The sequence below is a fragment of the Xenopus laevis genome, chromosome 9_10L, assembly GCF_017654675.1.
Source record: "Xenopus laevis strain J_2021 chromosome 9_10L, Xenopus_laevis_v10.1, whole genome shotgun sequence".
NCBI lineage: Eukaryota > Metazoa > Chordata > Amphibia > Anura > Pipidae > Xenopus > Xenopus laevis.
This window is the reverse complement of record NC_054387.1, coordinates 15,150,776-15,170,790: the sequence shown is the minus strand read 5'-3', so window position 1 is coordinate 15,170,790 and position 20,015 is coordinate 15,150,776. Positions and strand designations below refer to the sequence as shown.

The 20,015-nt window shown below is 50.8% G+C and overlaps 1 protein-coding gene across 1 annotated transcript in view; it reads left to right on the top strand.

Annotated features, from left to right (window-relative positions):
• The window catches only part of LOC108700932 (cadherin-4-like), a 335,569-nt gene extending 316,009 nt beyond the window's left edge, over positions 1 to 19,560 (top strand). Inside the window, exons 11-16 of the mRNA XM_018234980.2 lie at positions 2,117 to 2,259; positions 3,019 to 3,252; positions 3,912 to 4,145; positions 7,563 to 7,702; positions 18,136 to 18,300; positions 19,257 to 19,560. Of these exons, the coding sequence (XP_018090469.1) occupies positions 2,117 to 2,259; positions 3,019 to 3,252; positions 3,912 to 4,145; positions 7,563 to 7,702; positions 18,136 to 18,300; positions 19,257 to 19,463 (1,123 nt within the window). The 3' untranslated portion in view covers positions 19,464 to 19,560. The remainder of the gene's footprint in view (positions 1 to 2,116; positions 2,260 to 3,018; positions 3,253 to 3,911; positions 4,146 to 7,562; positions 7,703 to 18,135; positions 18,301 to 19,256) is intronic.
• The last annotated feature ends 455 nt before the right edge of the window (positions 19,561 to 20,015 follow it).

Here is a 20,015-nt window from a genome sequence, read left to right as displayed (position 1 = left end):
GATCCTGACTTGGAATCACTGTGCAGCAGCCAAAACTAGATCAAACCTATCCCAAAGAGGCTACCAACCCCGTTGAGCAACTCATAGCCAATGGTATGCCCAGGGACTATACAGGAAAGGCAAGTGTGTGGTTTGGTTGAGAGCAGGGGAACATCATTCTTCTTTAAAGTAGCAGGGAGATCTGTTGAAGGATGACAGTAGTGCAAATACATGTTAAAAACAGCTCCTGACACCTAGGAAGGACCATAGGCTGCATGCGTTTTCTTGGCCTATTGTTCTCTACCTCACTACATGCAGTACCCAGAGAAATATTCTCTATTTACCTTTCTTAAAGACAATTCTACTCTCCGCTATGCAATTGTAATAGGACCACAGGGGGCCAATGACATAAGGAGGGGACGAGAGCTGGAGGGAAGCCTCTTTTGTCTCTGAGGCCCATTCTTGTAACATCTCCCATCTTTATCACAGCTGAGACTGGGAGCAGAGTCCAGCCGGGCTGGGCCCAATTACCTGCACTTCACTTGTGACATTTCTCTAATCATTATGTGGCTCAGACACAGCACAGAGGGGCCCGACTGTCTGACAGGGAAAGTGATTAGACTGACTCATGGCAGCCGCTGCCTGTTGCTCCTGGACATGAAATGAAGCTATTAGAAAGGCATTTTCAGCTAACGAGGCCATTTTTTGATTATTTGTTCTTGCTACATATCAGCACCCATCGCATGGTGCTACTGCCTTTGTGCCGAGTGTTTGTGCAGTTCAGATGCTCGCCCTCTGGCAGCTTTTCTTAAACGTCAAGTGCCAAAAAAATAAGTGAACAACAATAAAAAAAAAGTACAGAAATCTGAAACGTCACCGCCGGTAATAAAAAAAGTAAACTGTATTGAGACTTAACCTTCTGCTTTATATTTCCCCCGAGGGGACACCTGAACCCCACTAACTCCGTCTCACACAGAACGCCGCCTCTGCAGGTGTGAAGGGTGTCATTCCCTTTATACAATGTTTATATCTCGCCCCTGGCATTTTCCTTTGGCGCCGCTGAATTGCCATGTTTAATCCACAAATGTTACATATACAGTGATTGTATTTGCTAGGGATGCACCGAATCCAGGATTCGATTCGGGATTCGAACAGGATTCTGCGTTTTTCAGCAGGATTCAGATTCAGTCTAATCCTTCTGTCCGGCCGAACCCGACCCCTAATTTACATATGCAAATTAGGGGCAGGGAGGGAAATCGCGTGTTTTTTTTTGTCACAAAACAAGGAAGTAAAAAATGTTTTCTGCTTCCTATCCCTAATTTAAATATGCAAATTAGGGTTCGGATTCGGTTCGGTATTCGGCCAAATCCTTCGCCAAGGATTCGGGGGTTCGGCCGAATCCAAAATAGTGGATTCGGTGCATCCTTAGTATTTGCAGTAACAAATCAGCCTTTTATGTATTGTAGGGACTGAGCATTACGTTTTTGGAATATTACCCCTATAATACAGTTTATTTAAGGCTCAAGGTACCGGTGGTGTTAAAATCTCAGCCATAAAGCAGGACAGGACTGCTGCTTACAATGGGGATCAGATAGGATCTGTGCAGCCACTGGGACAGAATGCTCTGTTATACGGATAGCTAGAATCTCAGCTGCCATAAAGCAGGACAGGACTGCTGCTTACAATGGGGATCAGATAGAGCATTCTGTCCCAGTGGCTGCACAGATCCTATCTGATCCCCATTGTAAGCAGCAGTCCTGTCCTGCTTTATGGCTGAGATTCTAGCTATCTGTATAAAAGAACATTCTGTCCCAGTGGCTGCACAGATCCTGTTGTACAGATAGCTAGAATCTCAGCCATAAAGCAGGGCAGGACTGCTGCTTACAATGGGGATCAGATAGGATCTGTGCAGCCACTGGGACAGAATGCTCTGTTATACGGATAGCTAGAATCTCAGCCATAAAGCAGGACAGGACTGCTGCTTACAATGCAGCCACTGGGACAGAATGCTCTGTTATACAGATAGCTAGAATCTCAGCTATAAAGCAGGACTGCTGTGTTTTTAAATAATGGAGAAACGGATATTGTTGGTTGTTTTCCACTGAACATGCCTTTTCTTTTATTCTTTTACCTTCAGATACTCAAAGCTCTCCGACCCAGCAAACTGGCTCACCATTAACGCCACCAACGGTCTAGTTTTTACTACGGCCATACTGGATCGCGAGTCTCCATTTGTGAAGGACGACATATACCAGGCCAAATTTCTGGCTACGGATAACGGTATTGTGTCCTGGCATTGGCGGTCTCACTCATCAGCAGAATAATTACTGCCAAAGATTTAATAAATTTTGGTTTAGGCCTACCTTCAAGCTAAATTAGATTGTCACATTAAGTTGTCCAGAACTGTAAAGTCACGTGAATTTTTAACTGTCCGGACTTGAATTCAATACTTAAGACATTGGGAATTGGCTGAAGTTGGAAACAAATCTTGAATATTCGTATCAATCTTTTAAATGCAATATTAACATAGTAAAGCAAATGGCTCATACTGTATATTCCTGGTAGTCCGCATGATATTCTAAGCAACTTATCAATTGATCTTCATAGTTTTTGAATTATTTGCCTTCTACCCTTTTCCAGCTTTCCAATGGGGGTCACTGACCCCCTTCTAAAAAAACAAATGCTCTGTAAGGCTACAAGTGTATTGTTATTGCTATTTTGTATTACTCGTTTTTCTATTCAGGCCTCTCCTGTTCATATTCCAGTCTCTTATTCATATCAATGCATGGTTGCTAGAGTAATTTGGACCATAGTAACCAGATTGCTGAAATTGCAAACTGCTGAATAAAAAGCCAAATAACTCAAAAGCCACAAATAATAAAAAATGAAAACCAATTGCAAATGGTCTCAGAATATCACTCTCTACAGCATACTAAAGGTTAATGCAAAGGTGAACAAAACCTTTAAGAATTTATTCCTGGCCAGTGATATCTCAAGTACACCAATAAACGTCAATTTTTTGCATCTTTCGCCCCTCAGGCACCCCTCCGGCTAGCGGCACCGGGACTTTGCTCATCCAGCTCATTGACATCAATGATAATGCCCCCGAGCTGCTTCCCAAGGACGCACAGATCTGCGAACGGCCGAATGGTAACGGGATTAATATCACCGCCACCGATGTGGACCGCAAGCCAAGCGCAGACCCTTTTGTCTTTGAACTGCCAATTGTGCCCTCTACCATCCGCCGCAATTGGACAATCAAGCGAATAAATAGTAAGGCTTTGGACATGCATCGGGATTATACAGGGAGGTACAGTCAGCAAATACTTTATTCTAGGAGCCTGAGATAGAGGAAAATATGACTCTTACCCCCCATATGTAATAAAAGGCACTAAGTTTGCCCAGGAGCAGTAACTCATAGCAACCAATAAGATGTTTGCATTTTAACAGGTGACCAGTAAATTCTACCTGCTGATTGGTTGCTAAGGGTTACTGCCCCTGGGCAAACTTAGTGCCTTTTATTACATGATCCCATTAAGTCCTAAAAGGTCCCACATTATTCCAAAAACAAGGATAGATGCAAAGAAAGCCCTATTAGAGCACTATATCAGGCTCCATTTATAGGGTCTGTTTCTTGCTGGAGTTTCTGGGGGTTGTGTAGTTGGAGGTAGTCCCTTACCTGTTGTCTATCTGCAACAATAATAATGTAGAGCATTACCCTTATCCGACCAGCCCTTTGTGATGCCACAGACTTAAAATGAAAGCCTGGACAGCTTGTTAGGCTTTACAGCACGGACAAGCTTAGTGGAAACCTTCTGTTATTCAATGTATTTTTATATGGTATTAAAAAGTAATGCATGGCAACAATTTACCGTAAAGGTAGGTGCATATTTCACACTTCAACCTCTAACTCTGCATTCTGGTCTTTGCAGGTAACTACGCCCGGCTCAGCCTACATATCGGGTATTTAGAATCAGGCATGTACGACGTCCCCGTCATTGTCACCGATTCGGGCAACCCTCCCCTCTACAATACGTCCATCATCAAGGTGAAAGTTTGCCCCTGTGACAACAATGGGGACTGCACAACCATTGGAGCCGTGGCAGCAGCTGGACTGGGTACAGGAGCAATTATCTCTATCCTCATCTGTATCATCATCTTGCTATGTGAGTCATTGCTGCCGCCCTGCTGCTTTCCCTTTACTGCCTTTCTTATATAATAGTTTTTAGAATTAAACAATTTACAGTGTATTTTTCCTCAAAAAGAGATTATGAAGAAACGCTATTATCAACAGTAGAAAAGGGTTGTAAGCAGCAGTCCTGCCCTACTTTATGGCTGAGATTCTAGCTATCTGTATAACAGAGCATTCTGTCCCAGTGGCTGCACAGATCCTATCTGATCCCCATTGTAAGCAGCAGTCCTGCCCTGCTTTATGGCTGAGATTCTAGCTATCTGTATAACAGAGCATTCTATCCCAGTGGCTGCACAGATCCTATCTGATCCCCATTGTAAGCAGCAGTCCTGCCCTGCTTTATGGCTGAGATTCTAGCTATCTGTATAACAGAACATTCTATCCCAGTGGCTGCACAGATCCTATCTGATCCCCATTGTAAGCAGCAGTCCTGCCCTGCTTTATGGCTGAGATTCTAGCTATCTGTATAACAGAGCATTCTATCCCAGTGGCTGCACAGATCCTATCTGATCCCCATTGTAAGCAGCAGTCCTGCCCTGCTTTATGGCTGAGTTTCTAGCTATCTGTATAACAGAGCATTCTATCCCAGTGGCTGCACAGATCCTATCTGATCCCCATTGTAAGCAGCAGTCCTGTCCTGCTTTATGGCAGAGATTCTCACTATCTATAAGAGAAAATGACCTGTCGCTAATTAAAAGTACCTACAAATGAAATAAAAATATTTGAAAGGGAAATGAGAAATATCATCACTTTAATATGACTTTGTCCTTGTCGGGGAGACAGAGATCTCAGTATGAGGCAGGCTGCACACCGGCATTGAAAGCAAGGTGACCCATAATCAAGGGAAATCATTAGGAAAATGTAACTAAAAACAATCACAGGATCAGGGTTTTTTTGTAATACCGTCCGCATATATTTGACTTTCATGTTTGTTTAAAGCGCAGACAGGAGGCATCACATGAAGTTAATTCTGTTTGAAGGATAATTGAGAGCCCTTTTTATCATTAGCTGCTACAGCGTTTCTTTCAAAAGCCTCAACTGTAATTATCTTTTGGCTTTGGGGCTTTTAATTCTGCTTTGCTGAATACGAGAAACCTTCAAATTTCAGCCCAACAGCACCCGACTGGCAACCTCCCTTCCTTTTTCTCTTTATCTACTAAATGACGTCTCCAGCCATTGCAAATATATTTACAGCAGGGGAAAAAAAAAAAAAAAAAAAGAGTATTGAATACGTCAACGTGTATTTTTATGTGAATAAAGATATTTCCAATGGGGATATTGACATGAAATTCACACTAAGGGGCACATTTACTTTGCTCGAGTGAAGGAATAGAATAAAAAATACTTCGAATTTCGAAGTGTTTTTTTGGCTACTTCGACTCGAATGATTCGAACTAAAAATCGTTCGACCATTCGACCATTCGATAGTCGAAGTACTGTCTCTTTAAAAAAAAAACTTCGACCCCTTACTTCGCCACCTAAAACCTACCGAGGTGCAATGTTAGCCTATGGGGAAGGTCCCCCATAGGCTTTCTAACAAATTTCTGGTCGTAGAAAAATCGTTCGATCGATGGATTAAAATCCTTCGAATCGTTCGATCGAGCTAATTGCGGTAAATCCTTTGGCTTTGATATTCGAAGTCAAAGGATTTAACTTCGACAGTCGAATATCGAGGGTTAATTAACCCTCGATATTCGACCCTAAGTAAATCTGCCCCCAGATGTAATTCACACAAGTAATTCACACATACAAAGAAAACAAATAAATCCATAAATGAAGTTGTGTTATAAAGTGGAATGACAGAGGGAATATAAGTACTGAACATATGATGAAAAGGAGGAGCAAAATGACTTGAAAAGCCAAGAAACCTGCTGAAATCTGTCAGTATTTAGAAGGCATTTCTGCCCCCTATCAGTGGTTTGGTCCTAATTGATGGCCTATAAAAAGGTCTCTCATGATGGGTAAAAGCAAAGAGCTCCCTCAAGACCTTCGTAACCTTATTGTTGCAAAACAAACTGATGGCATTGGTTACAGAAGTATTTCTAAGCTTCTGAATGTTCCAGTTGGCACCGTTGGGTCCATTATCTGGAAGTGAAAAGAACATAATTTCACCCTAAACCGGCCACGACCAGGTGCTCCTCAAAAGATTTGACAGAGGAGTCAAATGAATAATCAGAAGAGTTTCAGAGAGAGCTTCAGAAAGACATTGAATTAGCAGGTACAGTTGTTTCAAAGAAAACAATAAGTAATGCACTCGACATGGCCTCTATGCCCGCTCACAATGCAAGACTCCACTGCTGAAGATAAAGCATGTTGAAGCATGTTTAAAGTTTGCTGCACAACATTTGGACAAGCCAATGACATTCTGGGAAAATTCTGGGAAAATATAGTCTGGCCAGATGAGACCAAATTTGAACTCTTTGAATATCATTGCACACACCATGTTTGGAGGAGAAATGACACTGCACATCACCCGAAAAACACCATAGCAACAGTTTGGAGGTGGGAACATCATGGTGTTTTTCAGCTTATGATACTGGCAGACTTCATATAATTGAAGGAAGGATGAATGGAGAAATGTACTGGGATATTCTAGATAAGAATCTGCTCCCATCTACCAGAATTCTGAAGATGAAACAAGGGTGGACATTTCAGCAAGACAATGATCCCAAACACACAGCCAAGGAAACTCTCAATGGGTTTCAGAGAAAGAAAATAAAGCTGCTAGAATGGCCCAGTCAATCACCCGACTCAAATCCAGTTAATTTATGGAAAGAACTGAAGATCAGAGTTCATAGAAGAGGCCCCTGGAACCTTCAACATTTGAAGAGCGTTTGTGGGTAAGAATTGGCCAAAATCACATCTGAGCAATGTACAAGACTATAGTTTCTCCGTACAGGAGGAGTCATTACCAACAAAGGCTTTTCTACCAAGTATTAAATACATTTCAGTAAGCGTGTTCAATATTTATTCCCTGTATCATTCCACTTTATTACACATAACTGTTTATGGACTTATTAGTTTTGTATCTGTGGTTTACTGGGTTGTTACCAACATGTGGTGCCAATCTCATGCCAATAGCCCCATTAGAAATATATTTACTGAGAAAACCGATGACATGTTCAAGACTTATTTTCCCTTATTTATATATATATATATATATATATATATATATATATATATATATATATATACACACCTGACAAAGATCTTGCTTTCCCTTAGACAGTACAGTATGAGGGTATAGCTTATTGTGTGCCCAGAACATTCCTTCTCTGTATATTTGTATTTATAGTCCTATAGTTTCTCTATTGAAGATGATTCCTTTACTGGGCAGATTGGGGTTGAGTGAGGACAAGTGATCATTCAGCCTGTTCCTGTTTCCTTGCAGCTATGGTTTTGCTCTTTGTTATGTGGATGAAACGCAGAGAGAAGGAGCGACACACAAAGCAGCTTCTGATCGACCCTGAAGACGACGTCCGGGACAATATCCTGAAATATGACGAGGAGGGCGGCGGAGAGGAAGACCAGGTAATAAGTTCACTCTAGAGGAAATGGGGTGCAGGGTACAGGTGTAAATCCCCCAACCCTTTACTTATTGTAGTGCTATTTTATTGGAAATTAAAGGGTAAATTTTAGTATGTTGCAGATGATAGTAATGTACAGTAAGCTGCATTTGTTACCCTGTAATGTCCAAGTCTCACACGTGGGCATCTGAGGGAAGAATACGTGTTTCTGTAGCTGCTGGTGCCAGTGATGTAACTAGATGTTACCAAGCCCCACAGCAAGTTTACTTTAGAGCCCAAAAATGCTTCAATTTTTCCCCCTTCTTTTATTGGTTTCATTATTTTTCAGTTACGCTGAAGATTTCTTTTTAAATAAACAAAAAAATGAAGAAAAAAAAAAAAATAAGCAAAAAACAATTCCTCATGACATTCTTTATGATTTTATACACAAAGCATAATATATATCCTGCTGTGCACCATTGAAAGCAAGTACAGCTAATCCTACGGATGTAGGAACAAACAACAATAAGGAAAAAGAACTAGAATAGAAATATAAAAATCCTAGTCCATATTATAACCGGTCCTCCTTGGTTATCTAACCAATAGCACCATCCTCAGGGGTATATTCTTTACCTCCGTTATATAACTGATGACCTCCTCCCAATACTTTTGCTCTTCATTACATTCCCTAACTAAATGGAGGAAATCACCATGATTAGACATCTGGGACATATAATGTATACCACGGGAGTATATAAGATAAATAAATTATATAAGATAAATAAATGACATGTAAAACTTAATAGCTTGTCTCTAACAGAAATCAACTCCTTATGCAGGTATGGGAACTGTTATCCAGAATACTCAGGATCCAGTTTTTCGGATAACAGATTTCCGTAATTTAGATCTGAACACCAAGAAAATCATGTAAACATTCAAATAAACCCAAGCAGCTGTTATTGCTTCCTATAAGGATTATTATTATTATTATTATTATTAAGGATTAATTTTAAGGATTAATTTTATCCTAGTTGGAATCAAGTACAAGGTACTATTTTTTTTATTAGAGAAAAGGGAAATCATTTTTAAAAATGTGGATTTTTTGGATTAAACCAAGTATATGGCATACCACTTTATTCTTATACGAACTTCACATTGTTTTCTTTCAAAGTAAACATCTGTGGGAGGGTTTAGCCATCCCAAACTGGCCACAAATTGCATGATTTAACTCTGGTACGGAGGGATGAAATTTTCTACGTGAGGCAGGGTTGATAGTGGAAGCCAATGTTCACACTAGCAGTTAAGACACGTTAAAATGGAGTTCAAAGGTAGAACTTGATGGATATGTCTTTTTTCAACCTAACTATGTTTTTAAACCCAACCCACTTAAACCACACCCATGTTTCTATAAAAACCATGTCCACATTGATGGTCGTACCAAAACAACCAAATGGTTGCTCACTGCAAGGATATCACATATAACGCATATATGAAAATGTTAATTGTCATATTAAGGCTCAGAGCTCAGTATGGCACACGAAGGGAGCTCATTATGGCACACGCATGGCACACGCAGGGAGCTCAGAATGGCACGCGAAAGGAGTGCAGAATGGCACGCGCAGGGAACGCAGAATGGCACGCGCAGGGAGCATAGGAGGATCTCAATATGGCACGCGAAGGGAGCGAAGAATGGCACGCAAAAGGAGCATAGGAGGATCTCAATATGGCACGCGAAGGGAGCGCAGAATGGCACGCGAAGGGAGCGCAGAATGGCACGCGAAGGGAGCGCAGAATGGCACGCGAAGGGAGCGCAGAATGGCACGCGAAGGGAGCATAGGAGGATCTCAATATGGCACGCGAAGGGAGCGCAGAATGGCACGCGAAGAGAGCGCAGAATGGCACGCGAAGGGAGCGCAGAATGGCACGCGAAGGGAGCGCAGAATGGCACGCGAAGGGAGCGCAGAATGGCACGCGAAGGGAGCATAGGAAGATCTCAATATGGCACGCGAAGGGAGCAAAGAATGGCACGCGCAGGGAGCAAAGAATGGCACGCGCAGGGAGCATAGGAGGATCTCAATATGGCACGCGCAGGATGGCACGCGCAGGGAGCGCAGAATGGCACGCGAAAGGAGCACAGGAAGATCTCAATATGGCACGCGCAGGGAGCGCAGAATGGCACGCGCAGGGAGCATAGGAGGATCTCAATATGGCACGCGCAGGGAGCGCAGAATGGCACGCGAAAGGAGCACAGGAGGATCTCAATATGGCACGCGCAGGGAGCGCAGAATGGAACGCGCAGGGAGCGCAGAATGGCACGCGCAGGGAGCGCAGAATGGCACGCGAAAGGAGCGCAGAATGGCACGCGCAGGGAGCGCAGAATGGCACGCGCAGGGAGCGCAGAATGGCACGCGCAGGGAGCGCAGAATGGCACGCGCAGGGAGCGCAGAATGGCACGCGCAGGGAGCATAGGAGGATCTCAATATGGCATGCGAAGGCAGAATGGCACGCGAAAGGAGCGCAGAATGGCACGCGAAAGGAGCGCAGAATGGCACGCGAAAGGAGCGCAGAATGGCACGCGAAAGGAGCGCAGAATGGCACGCGCAGGGAGCGCAGAATGGCACGCGCAGGGAGCGCAGAATGGCACGCGCAGGGAGCGCAGAATGGCACGCGCAGGGAGGGCAGAATGGCACGCGCAGGGAGGGCAGAATGGCACGCGCAGGGAGGGCAGAATGGCACGCGCAGGGAGGGCAGAATGGCACGCGCAGGGAGCATAGGAGGATCTCAATATGGCACGCGAAGGGAGCAAAGAATGGCACGCGCAGGGAGCATAGGAGGATCTCAATATGGCACGCGCAGGGAGCGCAGAATGGCACGCGCAGGGAGCGCAGAATGGCACGCGCAGGGAGCAAAGAATGGCACGCGCAGGGAGCAAAGAATGGCACGCGCAGGGAGCAAAGAATGGCACGCGAAAGGAGCGCAGAATGGCACGCGCAGGGAGCATAGGAGGATCTCAATATGCCATGCGAAGGCAGAATGGCACGCGCAGGGAGCGCAGAATGGCACGAGCAGGGAGCGCAGAATGGCACGCGCAGGGAGTGCAGAATGGCACGCGCAGGGAGCATAGGAGGATCTCAATATGGCACGCGCAGAGAGCGCAGAATGGCACGCGAAAGGAGCGCAGAATGGCACGCGAAAGGAGCGCAGAATGGCACGCGCAGGGAGCGCAGAATGGCACGCGCAGGGAGCGCAGAATGGCACGCGCAGGGAGCGCAGAATGGCACGCGCAGGGAGCGCAGAATGGCACGCGCAGGGAGCGCAGAATGGCACGCGCAGGGAGTGCAGAATGGCACGCGCAGGGAGCGCAGAATGGCACGCGCAGGGAGCGCAGAATGGCACGCGAAAGGAGCATAGGAGGATCTCAATATGGCACGCGAAGGGAGCAAAGAATGGCACGCGCAGGGAGCATAGGAGGATCTCAATATGGCACGCGCAGGATGGCACGCGCAGGGAGCGCAGAATGGCACGCGAAAGGAGCACAGGAGGATCTCAATATGGCACGCGCAGGGAGCGCAGAATGGCACGCGCAGGGAGCATAGGAGGATCTCAATATGGCTCGCCTTAGGGAGCGCAGAATGGCACGCGAAAGGAGCACAGGAGGATCTCAATATGGCACGCGAAGGGAGCAAAGAATGGCACGCGCAGGGAGCATAGGAGGATCTCAATATGGCACGCGCAGGATGGCACGCGCAGGGAGCGCAGAATGGCACGCGAAAGGAGCACAGGAGGATCTCAATATGGCACGCGCAGGGAGCGCAGAATGGCACGCGCAGGGAGCATAGGAGGATCTCAATATGGCACGCGCAGGGAGCGCAGAATGGCACGCGAAAGGAGCACAGGAGGATCTCAATATGGCACGCGCAGGGAGCGCAGAATGGAACGCGCAGGGAGCGCAGAATGGCACGCGCAGGGAGCGCAGAATGGCACGCGAAAGGAGCGCAGAATGGCACGCGCAGGGAGCGCAGAATGGCACGCGCAGGGAGCGCAGAATGGCACGCGCAGGGAGCGCAGAATGGCACGCGCAGGGAGCGCAGAATGGCACGCGCAGGGAGCACAGAATGGCACGCGCAGGGAGCATAGGAGGATCTCAATATGGCATGCGAAGGCAGAATGGCACGCGCAGGGAGCGCAGAATGGCACGCGCAGGGAGCGCAGAATGGCACGCGCAGGGAGCGCAGAATGGCACGCGCAGGGAGCGCAGAATGGCACGCGCAGGGAGCGCAGAATGGCACGCGCAGGGAGCGCAGAATGGCACGCGCAGGGAGCGCAGAATGGCACGCGCAGGGAGCGCAGAATGGCACGCGCAGGGAGCGCAGAATGGCACGCGCAGGGAGCGCAGAATGGCACGCGCAGGGAGCGCAGAATGGCACGCGCAGGGAGCGCAGAATGGCACGCGCAGGGAGCGCAGAATGGCACGCGCAGGGAGCATAGGAGGATCTCAATATGGCACGCGAAGGGAGCAAAGAATGGCACGCGCAGGGAGCATAGGAGGATCTCAATATGGCACGCGCAGGATGGCACGCGCAGGGAGCGCAGAATGGCACGCGAAAGGAGCACAGGAGGATCTCAATATGGCACGCGCAGGGAGCGCAGAATGGCACGCGCAGGGAGCATAGGAGGATCTCAATATGGCACGCGCAGGGAGCGCAGAATGGCACGCGAAAGGAGCACAGGAGGATCTCAATATGGCACGCGCAGGGAGCGCAGAATGGAACGCGCAGGGAGCGCAGAATGGCACGCGCAGGGAGCGCAGAATGGCACGCGCAGGGAGCGCAGAATGGCACGCGCAGGGAGCAAAGAATGGCACGCGCAGGGAGCAAAGAATGGCACGCGCAGGGAGCAAAGAATGGCACGCGCAGGGAGCAAAGAATGGCACGCGAAAGGAGCGCAGAATGGCACGCGCAGGGAGCGCAGAATGGCACGCGCAGGGAGCATAGGAGGATCTCAATATGGCATGCGAAGGCAGAATGGCACGCGCAGGGAGCGCAGAATGGCACGCGCAGGGAGCATAGGAGGATCTCAATATGGCATGCGAAGGCAGAATGGCACGCGCAGGGAGCGCAGAATGGCACGCGCAGGGAGCGCAGAATGGCACGCGCAGGGAGCGCAGAATGGCACGCGCAGGGAGCGCAGAATGGCACGCGCAGGGAGCGCAGAATGGCACGCGCAGGGAGCGCAGAATGGCACGCGCAGGGAGCATAGGAGGATCTCAATATGGCACGCGAAGGCAGAATGGCACGCGCAGGGAGCGCAGAATGGCACGCGCAGGGAGCATAGGAGGATCTCAATATGGCACGCGCAGGGAGCGCAGAATGGCATGCGCAGGGAGCGCAGAATGGCACGCGCAGGGAGCAAAGAATGGCACGCGCAGGGAGCAAAGAATGGCACGCGCAGGGAGCAAAGAATGGCACGCGCAGGGAGCAAAGAATGGCACGCGAAAGGAGCGCAGAATGGCACGCGCAGGGAGCATAGGAGGATCTCAATATGGCATGCGAAGGCAGAATGGCACGCGCAGGGAGCGCAGAATGGCACGAGCAGGGAGCGCAGAATGGCACGAGCAGGGAGCGCAGAATGGCACGCGCAGGGAGCGCAGAATGGCACGCGCAGGGAGCGCAGAATGGCACGCGCAGGGAGCATAGGAGGATCTCAATATGGCACGCGCAGGGAGTGCAGAATGGCACGCGCAGGGAGCATAGGAGGATCTCAATATGGCACGCGCAGAGAGCGCAGAATGGCACGCGAAAGGAGCGCAGAATGGCACGCGCAGGGAGCGCAGAATGGCACGCGCAGGGAGCGCAGAATGGCACGCGCAGGGAGCGCAGAATGGCACGCGCAGGGAGCGCAGAATGGCACGCGCAGGGAGCGCAGAATGGCACGCGCAGGGAGCGCAGAATGGCACGCGCAGGGAGCGCAGAATGGCACGCGCAGGGAGCGCAGAATGGCACGCGCAAGGAGCGCAGAATGGCACGCGAAAGGAGCACAGGAGGATCTCAATATGGCACGCGAAGGGAGCAAAGAATGGCACGCGCAGGGAGCATAGGAGGATCTCAATATGGCACGCGCAGGATGGCACGCGCAGGGAGCGCAGAATGGCACGCGAAAGGAGCACAGGAGGATCTCAATATGGCACGCGCAGGGAGCGCAGAATGGCACGCGAAAGGAGCACAGGAGGATCTCAATATGGCACGCGCAGGGAGCGCAGAATGGCACGCGCAGGGAGCGCAGAATGGCACGCGCAGGGAGCGCAGAATGGCACGCGCAGGGAGCGCAGAATGGCACGCGCAGGGAGCACAGAATGGCACGCGCAGGGAGCATAGGAGGATCTCAATATGGCATGCGAAGGCAGAATGGCACGCGCAGGGAGCGCAGAATGGCACGCGCAGGGAGCGCAGAATGGCACGCGCAGGGAGCGCAGAATGGCACGCGCAGGGAGCGCAGAATGGCACGCGCAGGGAGCGCAGAATGGCACGCGCAGGGAGCGCAGAATGGCACGCGCAGGGAGCGCAGAATGGCACGCGCAGGGAGCGCAGAATGGCACGCGCAGGGAGCGCAGAATGGCACGCGCAGGGAGCGCAGAATGGCACGCGCAGGGAGCGCAGAATGGCACGCGCAGGGAGCGCAGAATGGCACGCGCAGGGAGCGCAGAATGGCACGCGCAGGGAGCGCAGAATGGCACGCGAAAGGAGCGCAGAATGGCACGCGAAAGGAGCGCAGAATGGCACGCGCAGGGAGGGCAGAATGGCACGCGCAGGGAGGGCAGAATGGCACGCGCAGGGAGGGCAGAATGGCACGCGCAGGGAGGGCAGAATGGCACGCGCAGGGAGGGCAGAATGGCACGCGCAAGGAGCATAGGAGGATCTCAATATGGCATGCGAAGGCAGAATGGCACGCGCAGGGAGCGCAGAATGGCACGCGCAGGGAGCGCAGAATGGCACGCGCAGGGAGCGCAGAATGGCACGCGCAGGGAGGGCAGAATGGCACGCGCAGGGAGGGCAGAATGGCACGCGCAGGGAGGGCAGAATGGCACGCGCAGGGAGGGCAGAATGGCACGCGAAAGGAGCATAGGAGGATCTCAATATGGCACACGAAGGGAGCAAAGAATGGCACGCGCAGGGAGCATAGGAGGATCTCAATATGGCACGCGCAGGATGGCACGCGCAGGGAGCGCAGAATGGCACGCGAAAGGAGCACAGGAGGATCTCAATATGGCACGCGAAGGGAGCAAAGAATGGCACGCGCAGGGAGCATAGGAGGATCTCAATATGGCATGGGAGCGCAGAATGGCACGCGCAGGGAGCGCAGAATGGCACGCGCAGGGAGCGCAGAATGGCACGCGCAGGGAGCGCAGAATGGCACGCGCAGGGAGCGCAGAATGGCACGCGCAGGGAGCGCAGAATGGCACGCGCAGGGAGCGCAGAATGGCACGCGAAAGGAGCATAGGAGGATCTCAATATGGCACGCGAAGGGAGCAAAGAATGGCACGCGCAGGGAGCATAGGAGGATCTCAATATGGCACGCGCAGGATGGCACGCGCAGGGAGCGCAGAATGGCACGCGAAAGGAGCACAGGAGGATCTCAATATGGCACGCGAAGGGAGCAAAGAATGGCACGCGCAGGGAGCATAGGAGGATCTCAATATGGCATGGGAGCGCAGAATGGCACGCGCAGGGAGCGCAGAATGGCACGCGCAGGGAGCGCAGAATGGCACGCGCAGGGAGCGCAGAATGGCACGCGCAGGGAGCGCAGAATGGCACGCGCAGGGAGCGCAGAATGGCACGCGCAGGGAGCATAGGAGGATCTCAATATGGCACGCGCAGGATGGCACGCGCAGGGAGCGCAGAATGGCACGCGAAAGGAGCACAGGAGGATCTCAATATGGCACGCGAAGGGAGCAAAGAATGGCACGCGCAGGGAGCATAGGAGGATCTCAATATGGCACGCGCAGGATGGCACGCGCAGGGAGCGCAGAATGGCACGCGAAAGGAGCACAGGAGGATCTCAATATGGCACGCGAAGGGAGCAAAGAATGGCACGCGCAGGGAGCATAGGAGGATCTCAATATGGCACGCGCAGGGAGCGCAGAATGGCACGCGCAGGGAGCGCAGAATGGCACGCGCAGGGAGGGCAGAATGGCACGCGCAGGGAGGGCAGAATGGCACGCGCAGGGAGGGCAGAATGGCACGCGCAGGGAGGGCAGAATGGCACGCGCAGGGAGGGCAGAATGGCACGCGCAGGGAGGGCAGAATGGCACGCGCAGGGAGGGCAGAATGGCACGCGCAGGGAGGGCAGAATGGCACGCGCAGGGAGGGCAGAATGGCACGCGCAGGGAGGGCAGAATGGCACGCGCAGGGAGGGCAGAATGGCACGCGCAGGGAGGGCAGAATGGCACGCGCAGGGAGCGCAGAATGGCACGCGAAAGGAGCACAGGAGGATCTCAATATGGCACGCGAAGGGAGCAAAGAATGGCACGCGCAGGGAGCATAGGAGGATCTCAATATGGCACGCGCAGGATGGCACGCGCAGGGAGCAAAGAATGGCACGCGCAGGGAGCAAAGAATGGCACGCGCAGGGAGCAAAGAATGGCACGCGCAGGGAGCGCAGAATGGCACGCGAAAGGAGCGCAGAATGGCACGCGAAAGGAGCGCAGAATGGCACGCGAAAGGAGCGCAGAATGGCACGCGCAGGGAGCAAAGAATGGCACGCGCAGGGAGCGCAGAATGGCACGCGCAGGGAGCATAGGAGGATCTCAATATGGCATGCGAAGGCAGAATGGCACGCGCAGGGAGCGCAGAATGGCACGCGCAGGGAGCGCAGAATGGCACGCGCAGGGAGCGCAGAATGGCACGCGCAGGGCGCGCAGAATGGCACGCGCAGGGAGCGCAGAATGGCACGCGCAGGGAGCGCAGAATGGCACGCACAGGGAGCGCAGAATGGCACGCGCAGGGAGCGCAGAATGGCACGCGCAGGGAGCATAGGAGGATCTCAATATGGCACGCGCAGAGAGCGCAGAATGGCACGCGAAAGGAGCGCAGAATGGCACGCGAAAGGAGCGCAGAATGGCACGCGAAAGGAGCGCAGAATGGCACGCGCAGGGAGCGCAGAATGGCACGCGCAAGGAGCATAGGAGGATCTCAATATGGCATGCGAAGGCAGAATGGCACGCGCAGGGAGCGCAGAATGGCACGCGCAGGGAGCGCAGAATGGCACGCGAAAGGAGCGCAGAATGGCACGCAAAAGGAGCGCAGAATGGCACGCGCAGGGAGGGCAGAATGGCACGCGCAGGGAGGGCAGAATGGCACGCGCAGGGAGGGCAGAATGGCACGCGCAGGGAGGGCAGAATGGCACGCGCAGGGAGGGCAGAATGGCACGAGAAAGGAGCATAGGAGGATCTCAATATGGCACGCGAAGGGAGCAAAGAATGGCACGCGCAGGGAGCATAGGAGGATCTCAATATGGCACGCGCAGGATGGCACGCGCAGGGAGCGCAGAATGGCACGCGAAAGGAGCACAGGAGGATCTCAATATGGCACGCGAAGGGAGCAAAGAATGGCACGCGCAGGGAGCATAGGAGGATCTCAATATGGCATGGGAGCGCAGAATGGCACGCGCAGGGAGCGCAGAATGGCACGCGCAGGGAGCGCAGAATGGCACGCGCAGGGAGCGCAGAATGGCACGCGCAGGGAGCGCAGAATGGCACGCGTAGGGAGCGCAGAATGGCACGCGCAGGGAGCGCAGAATGGCACGCGCAGGGAGCGCAGAATGGCACGCGCAGGGAGCGCAGAATGGCACGCGCAGAATGGCACGCGAAAGGAGCGCAGAATGGCACGCGAAAGGAGCGCAGAATGGCACGCGAAAGGAGCGCAGAATGGCACGCGAAAGGAGCGCAGAATGGCACGCGAAAGGAGCGCAGAATGGCACGCGAAAGGAGCGCAGAATGGCACGCGAAAGGAGCGCAGAATGGCACGCGAAAGGAGCGCAGAATGGCACGCGAAAGGAGCGCAGAATGGCACGCGAAAGGAGCATAGAATGGCACGCGGAGGGAGCTCAGTAGGACACACGCAGGGAGCTCAGAATGTTTGTCTGAAACTGTCCCCCTCCTTTAGACCAGTATATACACATATTAAAACTTCTCAATTAGATCCTCACTGGGCCCCATCACTCCTGGGCCCCACTGAAACCTCACGGTCTCCTTCCTCTGGAGTTACGCCCTTGGCTGGTGTCCTTAGTGTTACAGACTGACATTAAGAAATGCTTGTTAGGGATTTACAGCAAAGCAGAAACTTGAGAAACCAGAAACTTGAGAAACTATACAGACATTTTGGGGAAGAAATGATTATAGTTGTATAAGTTAAATGAACCCTTCACATTAAATGATTCAGCCTTCTCTGTTGATTACGCCAGGATTACGACCTAAGCCAGCTGCAGCAACCAGAGACTTTGGACCATGTTCTGAACAAGGTTTCAGGTGTCAGAAGGGTGGACGAAAGGCCTGTGGGGGCAGAGCCTCAGTATCCAGTCAGACCCGTTATACCTCACCCGGGGGATATTGGAGACTTCATCACTGAGGTATGTTATTAACCCCCTCCACAATCCTTCATAAATGACCCATGAGTCTCACAAGCCAAGACCTCGGGCTGGAGATGCCTATAACCGATTTGGCTTGGATGGTGGAAGTCATAAGATAGCGAAGGCAAAGAAGAACACGCGAAGGCAAAGAAGAGCAATCTAAACTATTAAAATAAATACATATATGAAATTAGAGTGTAGGAGTTCTGTAACTTAAAATGCACAGAAATCAGCTCATTAATAAGCTTAGTGCCTTTTGTCATTGTTTTAGTTATATTATAAAACAGAACGCGGGTTTGATTTTAAACTAATATCTTTTCCTCCGAGACACTGCATAAGTGAGGCAACAACCCAGGCAGATGCGCTTTAATTGGAAAAATCACTCTCTACCAGAGTCTCTTTTAAACTGCCAGTTTTATTCTATTGGACACATGTTTCTAATGAGAAAAGGATCTTTAGACCATATTACCATATACGCTGGGGGGGGGGCTACCCTGTATGAGCTAAGGGGGTCCAGCCTGAAGGCCGGTTAGGCACTCTCCCCAAATCTCACCCCATCTGTGCTCTGGGTACCCCTGGAATTATAGCGGGGTGACTGTTACCCCAAAGCTTCTATATCTGTAAACTTTTTATGAGCTAAAGGGGCCCAGTCTGAAGGCCAGTTAAGGGGAGATTTGGGGTGTACCCATGAAAGTATAGTTGGGTTTTCACCCTGGGGTGTGTGTTCCAATATTGGTCCTTAGAAAGTAAGAAAAGTCTGAAAGTTTGAACCCAAAAGATACAAAAATCCAACTATAAACAAAGACACCATGCAGATTATCTCTATGGATAATATAACATTTACTTGTAACATGAATTTCTGCTCCTTTAAACTACCCAACCCTCTTCTCCAGCCCTGGGCAAGTTCTCGAATATACAAGACTCGACTGCCTCTATGTTCACCTTGTGTCTTTTAGGGCCTGCGTGCGGCAGATAACGACCCCACGGCGCCACCTTACGACTCTCTCCTAGTGTTCGACTACGAGGGGAGCGGATCCACTGCAGGCTCAGTCAGTTCTCTCAACTCCTCCAGCTCTGAAGACCAGGACTTCGATTATCTGAACGACTGGGGGCCCCGCTTCAAAAAACTGGCCGACATGTATGGAGGGGGCGATGAGGATTGATTTTTGCGCCAAGCATCTGACCAACCAACAGATCCGGACCTCCTCAGTTGTACAGCGAGCTTTTTCTTTTATATTATTAAACTCCCGGCTCCCGGCCCTCCCTGGCTGCATTTGCATTCTTTTTAGCTCATGGGGAGGATGCTGGTTTCCTGCTCCAGTTTGATTTCTGTTGCTAAGTTGCAGCGACTTTCCAATTCCTCCTTTCCTTTGTGTTTAGTTTAACTCTTCTCTAGGAGACATTCATAACCAACCGGTTGCAATCAACCTTCCTCAATGTCTGTCCCTAGGTTCTCATACATATATATATAATACCAACTTTTGGCCTGTCTAACTCCGGGCATGGGTCGGGCTGTGATGCAATGGGGACAGATTGTGATGTCAGGATAGGCGATAGGACTTGGTGATTGGCCAATCGCTGCGTCATTTATAGGGAATCTGCCCGGTTTTCCTTATTTGGAAAACCAGGCAGTTGACCTGGACAGCCCTTCAAAAATAAATAAAAAAAACTATGGGCTGTCCAGGTCAAACCAGAGGCGTAGCAACTATATAGTG